At 37.2% G+C, this 18273-nt stretch overlaps 1 protein-coding gene across 3 annotated transcripts in view; it reads right to left on the bottom strand.

The window, feature by feature from the left end:
- spen (spen family transcriptional repressor) overlaps positions 1 to 18273 on the bottom strand; it is an 85307-nt gene that overhangs the window by 23323 nt on the left and 43711 nt on the right. The window contains exons 4-8 of one of the 3 annotated variants that reach the window (XM_073031831.1): positions 10379 to 10536; positions 6036 to 6236; positions 3752 to 3903; positions 2493 to 2618; positions 739 to 852 (exon numbers count right to left, since the gene is read on the bottom strand). In XM_073031831.1, the coding sequence (XP_072887932.1) occupies positions 739 to 852; positions 2493 to 2618; positions 3752 to 3903; positions 6036 to 6236; positions 10379 to 10536 (751 nt within the window). Of the gene's footprint in view, positions 1 to 738; positions 853 to 2420; positions 2619 to 3751; positions 3904 to 6035; positions 6237 to 10378; positions 10540 to 18273 lie in introns of all 3 variants that reach the window. The other 2 variants (XM_073031830.1, XM_073031828.1) reach the window with 2 other exon arrangements.

Below are 18273 nucleotides of genomic sequence, written 5' to 3' on the forward strand. Positions count from 1 at the left end.
TATGAGAAAAATCAACACCAGGGCTTCCAAAATAACCCAGCACAGATTGTAAAACAATGGCTCTCTACTACCATTACTATTGTTATACAATGCAACGGTTCAATGTTCAACAGCTCCTCACTGCTACGTTCAGCGTTCTGAAAGGAGCCGGGTTACATTTTGTTGCTAAAATATAGAACCGCTCTATATGGACATAAATAAGATTGATCAGTAATTCACAGAGTAAATTTTTCAGTGGCTTAGGTGGGAATATTCATCAGAAATGAGATCTGACAAAGAACTTGCACCTGAAACATTGAACAACTTTTTATTTCAGATTCTCTGTTCGTGAGCTGATTACTTAAAAGCGGTGGGGGAAAAAAAGATTAAATATGCCATGCTGTGGGTGACATTACAGGGACCAGACATTAACTTTTTTAAGCATTTTAAACTGGCCAGAGCAGCAAACACAATCTTATTAAGGAAATAGCTTTTAAAAAGATTATGTTTAAATACTCTGAATAAAATGCATTTTTCACAAGTTTCTTTTAAGGTACAAAATAAAACTGAAAACTGACTAGATTAATATGCTTATGATACAAACTGATTATTATTATTTGCTTTTATCAGAACATGAAATGTATAGAAGGAATATTTTGAAGGGGAAATCGAAATCCAAATGATTGGAAGAAAATTCTTTTTGCTGCCAGTTGTTAATAACTTAAGGTATGTAAATGAGCACTGCAAGAAGACACTTACTTTGAGCACAGGACCATAACGACAAAAATGTCTGGACAAGTATTGTTCAGTAATATTTGAAGATAGACCATCCAGCCATACACAATTAGTTGGCATACTCTTTCCAAATCCCAGCTAAGGAGAATGAGAAACAGAGAGAAGAAAATAAGTGTATTTTAATTGTAACAAAACTCAAGGACCTAAATTCAAAAGATTAAGCTATATGGTAGACTTTCATTTTTGCAAATATCATCTAATTGGCTCATGGACAAAATTTACAAACACTACTTATCAATTATAGAATAACTGATATAAAGATATTCACTGGAGATAATTGGTATAGAAACATGATGGAAATTTATACATGATTTATATATTTTGAAGATCTTATTCATCATATCTTCTTTCACACATAATTGACTCATACATTATTTGGCAGCTGAAACAGGAACTCTGCCTTTCAATTTCCTTGCAGAACTGGCCTTTCAGGATATACTCAAGCATGTTGGGATGACATTCTAAATTTCCCTCACTTCATTTGGGAATCTGCCATTTCTTTCCTTTACAGCTGAGCTAATTTCTCATGGAGTACTGATGTTATGTTTTGTAACTTCAAGATATAATATCTTGAAGCATTTACTCGCTGTTTAAAAGTACTAAAGAGCACACAAATGTCTAATATTTTCATTTGTACATAAAAGTATTACTTAATTATAATTAATACTTCATTATATTAAGTATTAATTATTGTTATTTATCTTATTAGAAAAGTACAATGTAATGGTAGTAGAGAAGAGATGGCCACTCAAATTGTAGTACATAGTCAATTATACAAAGTAGTAATTTTGGCTTTCTTTGGTATATGCCTACTGTATTCAACTGAGCAAAATGAATTTCATTTGAACATTCTTAAGTAAATATTTTCAGCTTCCATGTTGGCATTATTATAATTCAAATTTACATTCAGTGTTATGATCAGATATTCCTACAAACATCCTTGCACTAACTAGATATTATATACATTATTACAACTTGCCCATATAAAGTCTTGCAAAATGCAAACTTATGCATATTGCTTTCAAATCAAATTACAAAATGCAAGAGAAAAAAAACGGCACTTTGCCATATTGGGGACATAATTACTTTATTGTTGATTTCCTAGATGTTGAGTTCCTGATTTTTACTGAACCAGGTCAAGAAAAAAAAAATCCAAATGGAAGTGAGAGAAATCTAAGGATAAGTTGAATTTTGAATCAGATGCTTCAACCACAGAGGTCTGCATTAGCTCATTAAGGTTAGCATGGGTTGCTGTGTGACATGGGGATGGGGTGTAAGGAAGGAGAAACCAGAGCAGATCAATCTTCCAATCTAGCCCAACGGAATCTTAAATCAGAAAGTGCCAGGCTTCACCATTGTCCAGGTCAATTTAGCTTGTTTCAACTCTTATCTGAGAGAGAAACAGTAATGTTTGCTTTCATACACTGTTCAGTCACAGCTCAGACAGGTTGACCAAAGGTAACACCAAATACATCCACAGACAGATCTGCAGGTTGGACACTATACCTAATATGCCAAAGAGAACAATGTAAAAACTTGGAGGGAGGAAAGGGAAAAGTAACTCAATAAAACAATGGGGAATATTACAAAAGTAAAGTTACAACAAAAAACAGTATACAAGAAATTGTTCAACAGAAAATTCTTACTAATATTTCACTGTGAATTCCTGATAAGTGAATATTCCTGATAAGCAAATGACTGTATTTCTCCTTCCTGACCTTGAGCCGATTATTTCCTAAGTACTCTCCGTCCATTTTCTTGATGGCTTTGCAGACACTTGCAATGTCACAGTACTGTAGGAAGGCGTATTGAGGAACCCCATTTACCTTCTTGATGTCAATATCCTGTCATTTTAAATAAAAAAAAAAGACAATAGCATGGACATTGAACTCTGGGCCTTTGCCTCATTTCAAAATCTAGGCAATTTTAATGTTTTGATATTGTTTTCTTTGCATTTACTTTTTAGATTAAGTTGTGCTGCAAAAAAAATTCTTTGTTAAACATTTGATAGCTATTTTCATGTGGAAATGTAATGCATAATATCAACCATTTGCATTGGCCTCTTAAAGGAGTAGAAATGGTCAATTAGAAAATTACTCAAGGAAATGTAAATTTCTTAAATTTTAACAGTATTAAGACACCTGCTTGGATAACACAATGTGTCTTCACCCAATGCTTGACCTTAAAGGCTTGGCAGCAGTTAGGACTTGCACACAACCTTTTAACCTATAAACTATGGTTCAATTTGGAAACCAGACTGCTTCATATAATGGTGCTATTCGGGTTGCAAATCTGGTTCCAGATTTTAATAATTCATATTAACCAAATATAGAATTCAATGTGTGCAGATAAAAAGACAACAAAAAGCGAGTCATTCCTTGCCCTTTAAAAACTTCTGCCTATAACCCTATACCCCATTAGGTCATACTCATGCAAAATCCTGTCCCCATGCTTCCATTGGTCCAGAAGCCCTAACGCTTCCAATTTAAAATTCCTAGTCATGTTTAAATCTTAGCTGGCTTTTTTTACTCTAGTGTTTCAATTAACAAATCAGGCAGGTTGATCAATGTTTAACAGTGCCTTGAAATACTGCAGGCATTCCCAAACGAGGTATTTGGAGTCTGCAGAGTGTTAACACACTTTCAACCTTTCAGCATTATGCACATTGATTTAGAATTAATTTGACCCTGCTCATCAGTTTTACCCATCACCCAAGAGGACTCATAATGTGACAATTAGACTATCAAAATTAAATGTAACAAATATAGCTTATTCTCCACAAGAGATTAAATACAAATCACTAAAGTTATTTATTTAATGTTTGGTAAAAAGATCTGCTCTGCAGCAATTATGGAAGATAATCAAGATGATAAATAATTAGAACGTAGATAAATCTATACAGCCTAACCACTTGCAAATCAGAAGCTCATAGAAAATCCTGTCATCTTCATAATGACCAATCCAACAGTGTACATACCACAATCTCCCCAAAGCGTTCAAAGATGTTTCGAAGATCTCCATAGGTTGTTGTTTTCTCCAAGTTTCCAATAAATAACGTCCTTGTGGCCTTGGGATGAAACTCATCTATTCGGTCATCCAGCGGTCGAAATTCATTCTCACTTTCCGTTTCTGCAAGGGGACCCAAACAAAAAAAAATTCAAAAATATATTATGTCACCACCACTAAAACATTATGCATACTAATCCTTCACATAACTATGCAGTACACATTACGTTCATGTAATCACACAGTTACTTTGTATTTCTCAATCCTCAAATGCTTTAACTAAGGTATAACTGACTAAGGAACTGTGTCATCTAGTTATCAAATACTGATTCCACCCAACCATTGTTAGTCATTTGTTCATCACCTGTGGCCCATTTTCCTAGAGTGGATATATATTCTGTGCTGCAGCAAAGACTCAATGCTGTTCCCTTCAGCCTGACAAGAGTAGTGAAGTGACAAGAGATTAGTTACAGCAAGCAGACGCTAAGGAGACCAGCAAAATCATGGCTGGCAAGTCACAGGTTGGAGGACCAAATAAGCAGGAGTCATGTGGGCCGATCACCAGGGTTGGAGGTCCGTGTGTGATAAAAGTCAAGACATCAGTGAGTCCTGGGGTTGAGGTTGGAGGCCCAATGACTGCAAATTTGGGAGCTTGGGGCCAAGGACTAGAGACAGTCTGTCCTGAAGTTGGAAACCAGTTTGTCTGCCTGGGTGGGAAAGGTTTGTTTTGCTATTGTTGTCTTTTGTTTTGTTGTTGCTGCTTGTGTTGTTCTGTTAAACAATACAGGCATGCTATGTTGGTGCCAGAAAGTGTGGCCACACTTGTGGGCTACCCCCAGTACATCAATGGGTGTTATAGTTAACATAAATGACACATTTCACCGTACAAGTGATGTACACGTGATTCAATGTATACATGATAAATGAATCTGAATCTGCACTAATTTTTAATGCAAGGAAATCCTATCAAAAGCAGTTATTACAGAATTCATAATTAAGTGAAAATGCTTTGACTACAGATTCTAGTTGACTATTGCCTCTACACTTCTACCCACACTGGCCAATCAATAGTTTTCATTTAAAGATAGACCTGAAATCAGCAGCCCACTGGTGAAGTGTGTACACAGATCCACTTTGAGGAGCACTGTACTGTAGAATTTCTCAATGAAATAAACTATACACAAATGAGACTTACACAAACTGATGCTTCCAAGTCAAAATGTTTAAAACAAGGGATCAGTTTTAAAATAAGGAGCTAGAAAGAAGTAAGAACCAATGCCTTCATCCAGAGGGTGTGACATCTTTTGAATTTTCTATTCAAGCAGGTTATGGGGACTTAATCACATTCAAGATAGACAGTGCTAGATTTTTGTACACAAGTAGAATTAGGGGACATGAATTTTTAGTGAAAAATGATTTTCAGGCAAAAGATGATCCATAATCTTATTGAATAGCAGAACTGAGAAAAGCTTGAATGGGCAACTTCTGGTTTTCTTTCTTTATGACCAAGAATAGGCACTTAACAGGACACAAAGCAGGAAGTCAGTTGATTTAATTGAGTTGAGTTTGTGTACCTTTCATCTCTGCATAAAGGTAACAGACAATGTACTACGGTTCTTGTTCTGGCCTTGAGAAGCATCGTTTGTTTTGTTCGAACATCACTTCCTGTTCATAAGCTGTTTTTCACATCATATCCTGCACAGGTTAATTTGGATTTCGACCTGAACCACACATGGTAGAAAGACATCCATCTCCAATCACTCTTTATTTGCCCTTGAAACTGTGATATTTTGTGAATCCTGAGCTTTCTTAATATTGGTAAACATTTAGTAGATGGACTTTGAAGAGGTAGTATGTCCTTTATCACTATTAACCCACAAATTCACTCTGATCTAAATGGCATAGTTACAGAATGTTGCATGTGTGTGTGTTACCTTGTATTCTCACTGATTGTGAGAATAATTGATAGTGTTAGTATATTCAGGCGTGTGACGATTCTGTATTGAATCTAATATGTACTTAACTTAATACAGTTTTACAAGCTTGTCCTCACCAAAAATCCTGAAAAAAGTCTCTGGCTCGGGTGACTTCTGAGAAAAGTTAAACTCCTTGCCTGGGTTTGTACACACACACTGCAAGGGCAGTAGAGTTTCTATGTAATAAACTAATCCAAAACACAATTGTTCCGTGCTTCCATAAAGCCTTTGATATAACCATACTCTCTCAAAACTCAGTGCTGCTCAGTATACACCTACCTGGGCCAGTCCAGGCAGTGACTTCAATCTGCATGCCAAAAAATAACTTCCCCTTAGATGCATTCATAGCCTTCTCTTGATCTTCTTGTTGTCGAAAGAAAACTAGGCCATAGCGCTCTTCGGATGCACCGTGGATCTGCACAGATGTTACCTTTCCATACTTCTTAAATTCATGAAATAGACCATCTTTAAGGCTTGTGTCTAAATGCAAAAATAAATATTTTCAATACAACACTGTCCACATGATGCAAAGTATCATTTTTCTTTAGCTTAATTAGTATTCAACAGAAACTCCAATTTTACAAGTGCTTACATCTAGTATGCTCTTCTGATCTGCAATGATAGACAATCCTGGTTTTCAGAGATTCTCAGATGAGAGCTACCAAAATGATCTGAAAGTATGGAAAGCACTGGCCATGCTGCAGTCAGCAGACAAATATAATATCCCCTGCAAAATCAATGGAGGGGAAGTTGGACTAAGAGAGAATTTGACCTGCTACTTGTATCCAATAATTATAACGACAAGGCTTTGCTCAATTTTAATCCAGATCTGTGTCATCCTTTTCAATAATATTACTAGCACGTAGAAAAATACAAAAAAATTAAGCTGCAATGAGGATCAAAAAAAATCCTAAATTTTATTTTTATATAAATTATGCCGCAAGATGGCATCCCTAATCTAAACTTCTATTAAATTCTCCTATTTTATAAAAATGGATGCCAGATTTATTTCTAGTTCAGATTCTAACTACTATACACGACTGAAACATCAATATTTATAATTTCAACTGCTTCAAGAAATGCAGTAATAATTTTTAAAATCCCAATATTAGCATTTCAGAGTTAAACCCTTTAAAAGGACATACATTAAGAAACCAATTAACTATGGGTTCTGAAATTAAAACACAGTAATTAACCATGTGATAACCATCAAGTTTGGAACTCTAACCTTTTAGCACTGATATAATATCAAATCCAGGTAACTTCTGAGTTTGCTTCCTCCACACGTGCTTTCAATCTTTTTGTTAGGCTCAATAAAGTGAATAGATTGAGGTAAAAAAAACAATCACATTTTTCTGAAGAGTGCTAAAGTTAGTACCCAGTGCTCCCTTTCCCCTCACTCTTCCTCCTAACTGTTTTTCCTTCCCATTTGAAGAGATTTATTACTTGCTGGGGCACAACTGCACAGACTTTTAGTACATGTAGAAATGGCCATTTTCATGTGTACCTACCACATTTAATATTAGCAGATTATTTGGTAATCACACACTCCCACCTCATGTTCACAGAAATAATTTTGACAGTGATAAAGCGAAGGTCTATTTTTCTATCCATAACATGGGTACTTTAGGATCAGATACGGATAATGGGTTCTACCAGTAAGACGGCGGTGTGCAAAGACGCAGCAGCCTCTTAGGGTCAACCAAAGGTGTTTGACTCTGTTGAACACCAATAATGTAAGGTGCTTCAGTTGAACCGAGGTGTAGGCCTCAATCTGCGGGTTTGCCTGCTGCTGCAGTCCAGGAGAGGAGGTGTCTGAGGTGGAGTAGCATGCCATCCATGTTCGGTTGGGGGCTGGCCTCTCCCTTCGGTGTTGCTCCCCAGTGTTTAATTGGTGGAATGGGGTGGGGGTGGGGGTGGGGTGGGTGTGTGTGTGTGTGTGTGTGTGTGTGTGTGTGTGTGTGTGTGTGTGTGTGTGTGTGTGTGTGTGTGTGTGTGTGTGTGTGTGTGTGTGTGTGTGTGTGTGTGTCTGTGTGTGTGTGTGTCTATGGCCTGGCGGGGAACTGCACTATCAATTTGTAGGATATGCCACTCAGGTACTTGGGCTATATACATTTTGTGTGACTGTATGTATGCTCGCTATCTTGAATGTGCTGTGTATGTTTTGCACCTTGGCCTCAGAGGAACATTGTTTCGTTTGGCTGTATTCATGTATGGTTGAATGATAATTAAACCTGAATTTGATTTGAATTTGAGATCTGCAATTACCATCATAGCTGAAGTCATCCTATTAAGCAGAGGATTCCAAATACCTTTATGGCTTAATTTTAAAATTCTCATACATATTTCTAAATTTCTCTCATAGCCTCACGACTTTCTATGTTGTATTCTCCTCTAGCCAGTATGAAAAATTTTCAATCTTCCAATTCTGGAAATGCCTCCCTAAAAAAGTTCTCCTCTCTCTCTGTTCTTCCTTAAGACACTCGCTAAAGCCTCTCCTCTTGACCTAGGTTATTTATTTGTGGTGCAATGTGAAATGTTACTTAATTATGTTCTTTACAGAGTACTCTGAGGCATTTTACTAAAAGCACTGCATGAATTAAAAAATGTTTTATCAGTCACCTATTGAGTGCCTTAACTGCTATCATTGTGGCTCTGGCCTGAAGTATATTCTAACGTTTTATCAATTTTATTTTTACTTCATCATAGTAGTGAGGCTGTCAGGAAGGACAGGTAGATGATAAACCAAAATTGGGATGAGTTGCAGTATAGAAGGGGGACAAAATCAAAAAGTGTTTTGGAAACAGGATTGCAAGTTTTATTTTTGAATGCATAATGCATATGGAATAAAGTAGATGATCTTGTAGTGCAGTTAGAGATTGACAGGTATGACATTCTGGGCAACACTGAGTTATGGCTGAAAGATGATGATATTTGGGAGATAATATCCAAGGATACACATCATATCGAAATGACAGGCAGGGAGACAGTGGAGGTGGTATGGCTCTGTTGGTAAAAAATAAAATCAAATCCTTAGAAAGAGGTAACATAGGATCAATATTGAATCCTTGTGGGTAGAATTAAGAAACTGCATGGGTAAAAATACCCTGATGGGAGTTATATTCAAGCCTCCGAACAGTAGTCAGGATATGGGGTACAAATTACAATGGGAGATAGAAAAGGATTGTCAAAAGGGCAATGTTACAATAGTCATGGGAGATTTCAATATGTTGGTAGATTGGTTTGTGCTGGATCCCAAGAGAAAGAATTTGTAGAATGCCTACTAGATAGCTTTCTGGAGCAGCTTGTAGTTGAGTTCACGAGAGGATCAGCTATTCTGGATTGGGTGCTGTGTAACAAACTGGATTTGGTTAGGGAGCTTAAGATAGTGGAACCCTTGGGAGACAGTGACCACAATTTGATAGAATTCACCCTGCAATTTGAGAGGGAGACGCAAAAGATGTACGAGTATTACAGTGGAATAAAGGGGCGAGAGAGAGGGGAGCTGGTGGAAGTTGACTGGAAGGGTACACTAGCAGGGATGACAGCAAAGAAGCAATAGTTGGAGTCTCTGGGAGCAATTTGGAAGGCGCAGGATAGATATATTCCAAAGAAGTGATAGTTTTCTAAAGGCAGGATGATGCAACTATGGCTGACAAGGGAAGTCAAAAGCCAACGTAAAAGCAAAAGTGAGGACATATAATACTGCAAAAATTAGTGGGAAGTTAAGTGGATTGAGAAACTTTTAATAACCAACAGAAGGCAACTAAAAGAGCCATTAGGGGAAAAGGTGAAATATGAAGCAAACCAACAATATCAAAGAGAATACCAAACATATTCTCAGATGTATAAAGTGTAAAAGAGAGGCAAGAGTAGATATTGGATAACTGGAAAATGAGGTAGTAATGGGGGACAAGGAAATTGCGGACAAACAATATGGATTTTGTATCAGTCTTCATTGTGGAAGACACTAGTAGTATGTTGGAATTTCAAAAGTGTCGGGGGTTAGAAGTGAGTGCAGTTGCTATTACTAGGGAGAAGGTGCTTGGGAAGCTGAAAGGTCTAAAGGTAGATAAGTCACCTGAACCAGATGCACTACACCCCAGGGTTAGCTCCTACGTGTTAAGGTGTTATAAAACAATTCTTCAGCTATTAGAGCCAAGTCTGGTACATAATGAAGAACATTTTTTTAATGAATTATGCTTAGTTTATTTTTGTTTTCATGTATTTGATCACAGAAGACAGATGCACATTGGACATGTTTTTCTTTATCTCAATCTCTACAAGAAATTGCAGAAATACCCATTCGCATTTTATTCTCCTCATAATCTTATCAGCTCCTAAGATTCTATCACTCACCTGCACACCTGAAGTAATTTACAGTGACCTGCTAACTTACAAATATCCCACAACGAAATAAAGAAATCTAATTAAACACAAAGAAATCGTCATCTGCTAATTTAAACCAAATTGAAATTTAAATTTCCAAATTGTAAAACTGTTTCTTTACTGCAGCTACAACGTTGTGATAAGATTACCAGACAATTTCTTCAAACTTTTCAAATATCTACTAGAATATGACTGCTATCTGGATAAAACTTAACAAATGATGTGTTACTCACCAGTAGAACGGACTGGCAAATTTTGGACCTTGATTCCATAACTCTTGCGTGGTTCATCCTTTTCCACAGGTGTTGGGAGTTGAACTGGTGGTGCAGGGACTGCAGCAGACTGAACAGATCTTGCTGGAGACTCGTCACTGGAACTGCTGCTTGAATCACTACTGTGAAAAGAAAAAAGCTGCTGATCAGATTTAACCAAATGTGTCCTGGAAAATATGAGCATTTTCCTATTTCAGCTGCAGAATAAACAACATCCAACTTATTTATATCTATCCTACAATCTCAATCCTGTTACTATGGAAGATAATTTATTATTTCCCCCAAAATACAAAGCTGTAAATAAGCATTAATTGAGACACTAGACTAGAGGCTCTTATAAACAAAGCTAGCATAGCAGCAACAATGAGCTTTTAGAAAGTTTTGCTCAGGTTAGCATGAATGCACATCAATTTACTGTGTAAAAATTTTATAAAAATGCAATATTAGGATAAAAACCATTCTTTTATAGTAAGGCTTGCTGCCTTTCATGGCAATTTTATTCAATCAGTACTTAATGTATGAAATGTCTTTATACATTAAGTACTCAGCAAGGCATTATCATGTCTCTTTACAAACACTAAATTGTATTCAAGGTGTACAAAATAACAGAGCAGCACAATATATGAATTCTCATCAGTTTAACCATATGTGTTAATAATGTGATGTCTCCAGCTTCTGCACTTTATAAGCAATCAGATTTACATCTCAGTGACCAAATTCTAACTTTTTAAAAGATTGATATATTAAAGAAAGCCTTATAATCTATAACTCAACTTAGCATTAGTCATGTGGAAAAATCTTCAAAAAGCTGATAACCACAAGCATTAAATAAAAACTTACAGACTCAATGTACACAGGGTAAGCACAATTAAATTTCAAAATGCAAAACAAACCTAAAAAGACCAACAACTGTTCAATCAAGCTATCTACTCTCAATGATCAGGAACTGATGGAAACCATTACCAACAGTGCTATCAAGTGGCAGGTAGCCACCAATGGATCATGAACACAAGAGACACTGCAGAAAACTTCAGTAATACACACAAAATGCTGGAGAAACTCATCAAGTCAGGCAACACTCATGGAGGGGAACAAATATTGGCTATTTATTCCCCTCCATATATGCTGCTGGGCTTGCTGAGTTCCTTCAGCATTTTGTATGAATAACCAGTGGAATCATCTGGCTCTACATCTCATAACAATTAGGTTTTAAACATGGACTAAAGATCTGAATGCCATGATGAAGCAGATTCTGAGGTCAATAGAGTTCATCTTATTGTACAACGAGACCATTCAATAGTCATGAAACAGCAGGACATAAGCTTTCCTACAGCCTGGTGGTGCATACTTTCAGACTTTTGTATTTTTGCCTAGTGGGCAGAGTGAAAACAGAGATGGGTAGTGCCTATGATTGTGCTGGCTACTTTACCGAGGCAATAAAGAGTGTAGACAGATGCTATGAAGGGTAAGCTGTTTTCCATAATGTGTTGAGCTGCATCCATAACTCCCTGCAGTTAGGTTATTGTAGTCTCGGCCAGTCCAATTGCCATACCAAACCCTGATTCATCTGAGTTCGATGCTTTCTATGGTGTATCTATAACAATGTTGAGAGTTAACAGGGATATGCCAAATTTCTTTAGCTTGCTAAGGAATTAGAGGCGTGGCTATACTTCCTTGGCTATGGGTCTATATGGTTGGAATAGATAAGGCTATTGGTGATGTTCACTCCTAGAGCTTAAAACTCTCAACATAGTTGATGTAAACAGGAGCATGTGCACCCCTTTTGCCTTGAAGTCAATGACCAGCTCTTTTGTTTTGATGATAATGAGGGGAAAATCACTGTCATGACACAATGCCACTAGGCTTTCTCCTAGTACTCTGACTCATCATTATTTAAGATTTGGTCCATTACATTGGTGTCATCTGCAAACCTGTAGATGTTGTAGAGCTGATTCTGCCACTACAGCTGTGAGTGTATGGGGAGTACAGTAGGGGACTGAGGACACAACCTGGTTGAGCATCAGAGTTGAGGATAATTGTGCCAGATGTGTTGCTGCATGTCTTTATTGATTATAGTCCATTCACCAACAAGTTAAAGATCCAGTTGCAAAGGGAGGTGTTAAATCTGAGATCTAGGAGTTTGGCGATGAGTTTCCTTGGAATTATGGCAGAGCTGTAGTCTAACATAGATGTCTTTACTATCCCAATATTCCAGAGGGCCAAGGAGATGGTACGTGCTGTGGACTTTTTTTTTGTGGTAGGCATACTGCAGAGTCTGGCTGGAAACTGGAGTTACGCCATGTCTAGCTTCTTGAAGCATTTCATGATTGTGGACATCAGAACCACTGGGCAATAGTATCAAAGCACATTACCTAACTTTAGGTACCAGTATAATAGTGGTCTTCTCAAAGCAGATGAGAATCTCAGATTTAAGTAGGGAGACATTAAAAATGTCTGCAAACAACCCCAATGTCTGATCAGTGCAGAATCCAAGTATGTGGCAGGACTCCATTGGGTCAGATGCTTTTTGAGGGCTCACTCTCCAAAAGATTTATCTTACGTATTCCGTGGTGACTCTGTGTACAGGTGAATTGGAGGTTATTAGGTGGGTAGTGTCATTCCATTTCTTTTCTGTTCAAAATGTGCATAGATTGATGCATGGGAGCACCACACCTGCAGGTTCCCCTCCAAGTCATACAACATCCTGACTTGGAAATGTATCTCTATTTCTACACTGCTGATAGTTCTAAATCCTGGAATTCCTTGCCCAACTACACTATGTGAGTATCTGTACCAAAAAGACTGCAGTGGTACAAATGGCCAGTTTACCTCAACAATTTCAATCGCAATTAGGATGGGCAAAACCCAAGTCCTCAGAAAAGTATACATGGGATAAACTTGCACACTTGAGGATGGATGGATAGATGATGCATTAATGATATGGTGTGAATTTAGGACAAATGACCTAGTTCAGGAGTTTCCAACCTTTTTTAAGCCACAGACCAATACCATTAAAGCAAGGGCCCATAGGTCCTAGGTTGAGAACTCCTTATTTAATATATTTACTTAAACTTTCAAATTCAAGGATTACACAGCATCCCCTTGGGTGAATCCTGAGGTTTGGAAACCATCAGAAAATGTATATAGCTTATGGAAGCAGCAAATTTCATGGGGACAAGAGAATATTTCTTCTTTGATAACCAAAAATATTGCTGATGCTAAAAATTTGAAATGAATCAGAAAACCCTGCATCTGTGGAGACAGAAACAGATCAATTACTTCTCATCAGAATTCCTGCCTGATCTTCTGATTATTTCTGAAACATTCCTTTTTAAAATTTCTATACTTTTGTATTTAATTTTTAGCCACTTTGTATCTCATCTGTTTGTTTTAAAACCACAGATATGAATCAGTCATGCAGATAAGACAATCAGCCTAGCAAAATTATGAGGTCCCACAGTGTTTGATGCTAAGTATGAAGACTAATTTGTGTACTGCTATTAACAAGTCTAATTAATTACTAACACCAAATAAAATAACACATTATCTAATATCATTCTGAAAACATAAGTACTGAATAATGTTTCAAAAATTGTTAACTTGCATGTTCACATGAGAATCTACTGAAACTTGCTACCTCTTTTTGTTACAGAAGAGGACATGCCACTTCAAAAATAAATTTTCAAGTGAATTAAAGCTCTTAATGCACCAGAGGCAAGAAATTGGAATTAGAAGCCAACTGCACTTTTCTCTGTGGAAGACATGGAAGAAAAATCAGAAGGTATGTTCTTATAAATATATGCCTGCTGACACTTACTCCCGGATGATGCAATATTTTAATATCTGGACATTTAAATCATTTCAGAATTTTGTGGACAGGATGCTCTTCAACTATCTGTTTGACTAATGTTGAGTGGATTTAATGCATTTCAAATGACCAGTGTTCTCATAGATTAAAATAATGTGCAAAATTATCTGCTATGAATTTATATTGTCTGACATGCATACATACAAGTTTAAAAAAAAACATGAAATTGCATGATTACACATACAATTCAACTCTGTACCTCACTGAATGGTAGTCATCAATTTCCAGCAGCGCTGTCATATTATACTCAAAGCAGCTGCAAGGTCACATCACGTCAGGCTGCTGACACCTAACCCAGCTGAAAGATTATTTCTTAGCAGAGCTATAAAAGTCACCAGCAACTGACATTTTGGGTTAAGTACAGTGGCACAAAGCCAGAAATTACTCAAATTTTGTACGCTGCATCATACAATAGGCTCCATAAGATAGCAATTGTTCTACACTTTTCTGGTTTTATGAATGCTTATTTCAATATTTATTTCATTTAGAAACACTCAATTCATAGTTACTCATTACTTTTACTGTGATGCCCTAACCCATGTCCATCTGTTAACTTCTTAAATATCTACATAACAGCTGATCAACATTTTAGATATTCAATAGCCACCATACATAAAAACTGGGGGGAAAAATTACAACCAATTTATCTAGCTGAAACACTTTTTTATCCACATCTGCTGCTGCTATAAATCTAAATTTTTGAAACTTGCTCTCTTTAAGCGGTAACCCTCAAATTAATTTTATTAAATATATAGTACAACTCACTTAACAATAATGATACAATATAACAGACTGCCTCATAAGCAAAAACACAAATAAAATATCCATAGGGATATTCTGTGCTCCATAAGCTTCTAAGTTGAAAGAAGTTATTATATTCTTGTTTATTTATTAGTATTATGTCAAAACCAGTTTGGTTTCATTAAGAAGTCACTGAAACGGGACTTTGAAATCCACTAGGAGGTTCTGTAGTCCCATGAAACCAAAATTGAGCTTTTTGGGTATCACATCAAAAACACACCATCCCTACTATGAAGCATGGTGGTGGCTGCATCATGCTAAGGGGATGCTTCACTGCAGCAGGTCTTGGAAGGCTTGTGAAGATAGAGGGTAAAATGAATGCAGCAAAATACAGGGAAATCTTGGAGGAAAACATGATGCAGTTGCAAGAGAACTGTTTTGTTTTTCAGTAAGACGATGACCCCAATCATGAAGCCAAAACTACAGAGGAATGGCTTTAAAACAACAAAGTTAATGTCCTGGAGTGGCCAAATCAGAGTTCAGACCACAATCCAATTCAGAATTTGTGGCTAGACTTGAAAGGGGCTGTTCACTCACAATGCCCATACAATCTGATAGAGCTTGAGCAGTTTCATTTTTTTTAAAATCACTAATTTTTATTGCAACACCAACAAATTACATTCAATACTACCAGTTGCCGATTACATTTTGACTGTTTAACCCAGCCATCCCCCAACCCTCATCACCACCCCCCTTCCCCTCCACCAACCAATTGAATAGTAGTGCATACACAGACAGAGCTTTCCTATTTTAACAGAGGATCTTTTAAGTTAAATATCAAATCTGTCCACATTAAGATTGTGTTTGGTTGTGTATCATTTATTCTTGCTGATGATAATTCCAGGTAAGAAATGTCCAAAAAGCTCTGAAGCCAGTGAGTACTTGAAATATCATGAGGAGGTTTCCAACGCTGGACTACGATCTTCTTAGCTGCAGTCAAGCCTGCCAGCCAGATTTTGCGTGTTTTTTCCATAAGGGAAAAGTGGGAGTCATCATTTAGAAGATGTACAGCGAGGTCCATTGCTAACTGCACCCCCACTAGTTCTGTAAGAGTACTGATAACCTTCCCCTACAAACCAAAAACCCCTGGACATTCCCATACAACATGTATAAAAGAGCCAATGGTTCCGTGGGGGCAAAATGAGCAATATGGGTCAGGAACCAGTCCCATTTGATGTTTAATTCTCAGTGTTAGATATGCTCTATGACAAAATTTCAAGTGTATACACCGATGATTTAGGTTTATCGAAGCACCGGCAGCATTATCCCAAATCGCATCCCAGTCTCAGTCTTGTCCCAATTCAGATATGTCCCTATCCCAGGCTTTCATTCCTGATGTAAGCATATATTTCTGGGAGTTTAATTTATCATAGATATATGACACTATCTGTCTTGGAGCACTCTGTATCCAACTTTAAATGGGATGGTCCTTTAAATCTGACCTCCAGGGAACCCCATAGGCTTTACAAGCTGATCTTACTCTAAAGTAGTAGAAAAGAGAGTGCCTATCAATACTATAGCGAGATACCAGTTCTTGAAAGCTAAGGATAGTAGTACTTGCTCCATTAACACCTTGAAGAGTAGTAATACCTTTATCCTCCCAAGTTCTGTTAGTGAATGGTTCCCCCCCAGATAGAAATGATTATTGTTCCATAATGGAGATGATTTGCACCATAAAATTTTAAATTTTAGGAATTTTTCTGCTGCTCTAAACACGTGTGGCATATGGGTTAAAATTGGACCGTAATACAAATCACATTTTTTGGTAGACATACCTTCTACATTATTTGTGCTATTAGCTCTTGTTCTATATTTTTCCATGACGAAACTTTATCCTCCTCCATCCAATAGCTAAGACTTTTTAATACAAATGCACAGTAATACAGTTTAAAATTTGGACATGCCAATCCCCCATCTGACTTTTTGAATTGTACAGCTGACCACTTTATTTTGGGTCATTTACCGTTCCAAACATAGCATCGCAGTAAGGAGTCCAGTTTTTGCCAATATCTTGCTGGAGGCGCAAGTTGGATCATTGAGTTGATAAAATTAATGCGGTGAAAGATGTTCATTTTAATGACCAATATATGAGCTGGGACTGATGCTGGCAGGTGTCTCCATCTATTACTATCTTCTTCTAGTTTTTTCAAAATTAAAGAGTAATTTGTTTTAGCCACAGATGATAGGGAAGTATTAACTTTAATACCCAAGTAGAGGACCTCATTTGTAACATTAATCTGGGGAGGGAGAGACACCTTACTTTTATCCATATTAATCAGCATCAGTGCTGATTTTGACAGATTAACTTTGTATCCTGAAAGAAATCCAAATTGCTTCAGTGTTTTTAAAACATAGGGGAGTTTGTTGAACATTTGCCGTATAAACATTTGCGTAAAGTGATACCGAATGTGATGTTGTACCTATTGTAATAGGAGAGATCTAAGGAGAGTTTCTAATTAAATGTGCAAGTGGTTCAATAGATACAGCAAAAATTAAAGGAGACAAAGGGACCCCTTGTCGTATGCCCTGTCCTATGTCAAATAACTCTGTGAAACCTCCTCCCACACATACCCAGGCTGAGGGATTAGCATACAGTGTTTGAAAAATATTGATAAATTTATTGCTGAACTTACATTCTTTTAGAACTCTCCAAAGATATGGCCATTCAAGGCGATCGAACACTTTTTCAGCATCTAGAAATAGCAGGCCACAGGCAGATGGGATTTTATGTATTGCACTCAGTATATGTAAGAGCGGGCGAATATTATCAGATGCTAGACATCCCCTGATAAAGCCTGTTTGATCTGGGCTAATTATCTTCCCAACTACTGTCTCGAGTCTACTGGCTAAACCTTTGGAAAATATCCTGAGGTCGGCATTTATCAAGGAGATTGGACGGTAATTGGCACACTCCAAGGGGTCCTTACCGGGCTTAGGTATAACTGTGATCAGGGCTGTGTTTAGATCTCTATGGAAAGAGCAAGTTCCAATAGCATAATTTAATGTTTCTAATCATACTGGTCCAGGAATATCCCAAAGTGCTAGGTAAAGTTCCACAGGTATGCCATCTATACCTGGCGTACGGCCCTTACTTGTAGCTTTGAGTAGCTCATCCAGTGTAATAGGAGAGTCTAGAGTTTTGGTGTCCTCTAATGACAACGTATTGAGGTCTAATCCTTTTTTTAAA

Source organism: Hemitrygon akajei, chromosome 29, assembly GCF_048418815.1.
Source record: "Hemitrygon akajei chromosome 29, sHemAka1.3, whole genome shotgun sequence".
Lineage (NCBI taxonomy): Eukaryota > Metazoa > Chordata > Chondrichthyes > Myliobatiformes > Dasyatidae > Hemitrygon > Hemitrygon akajei.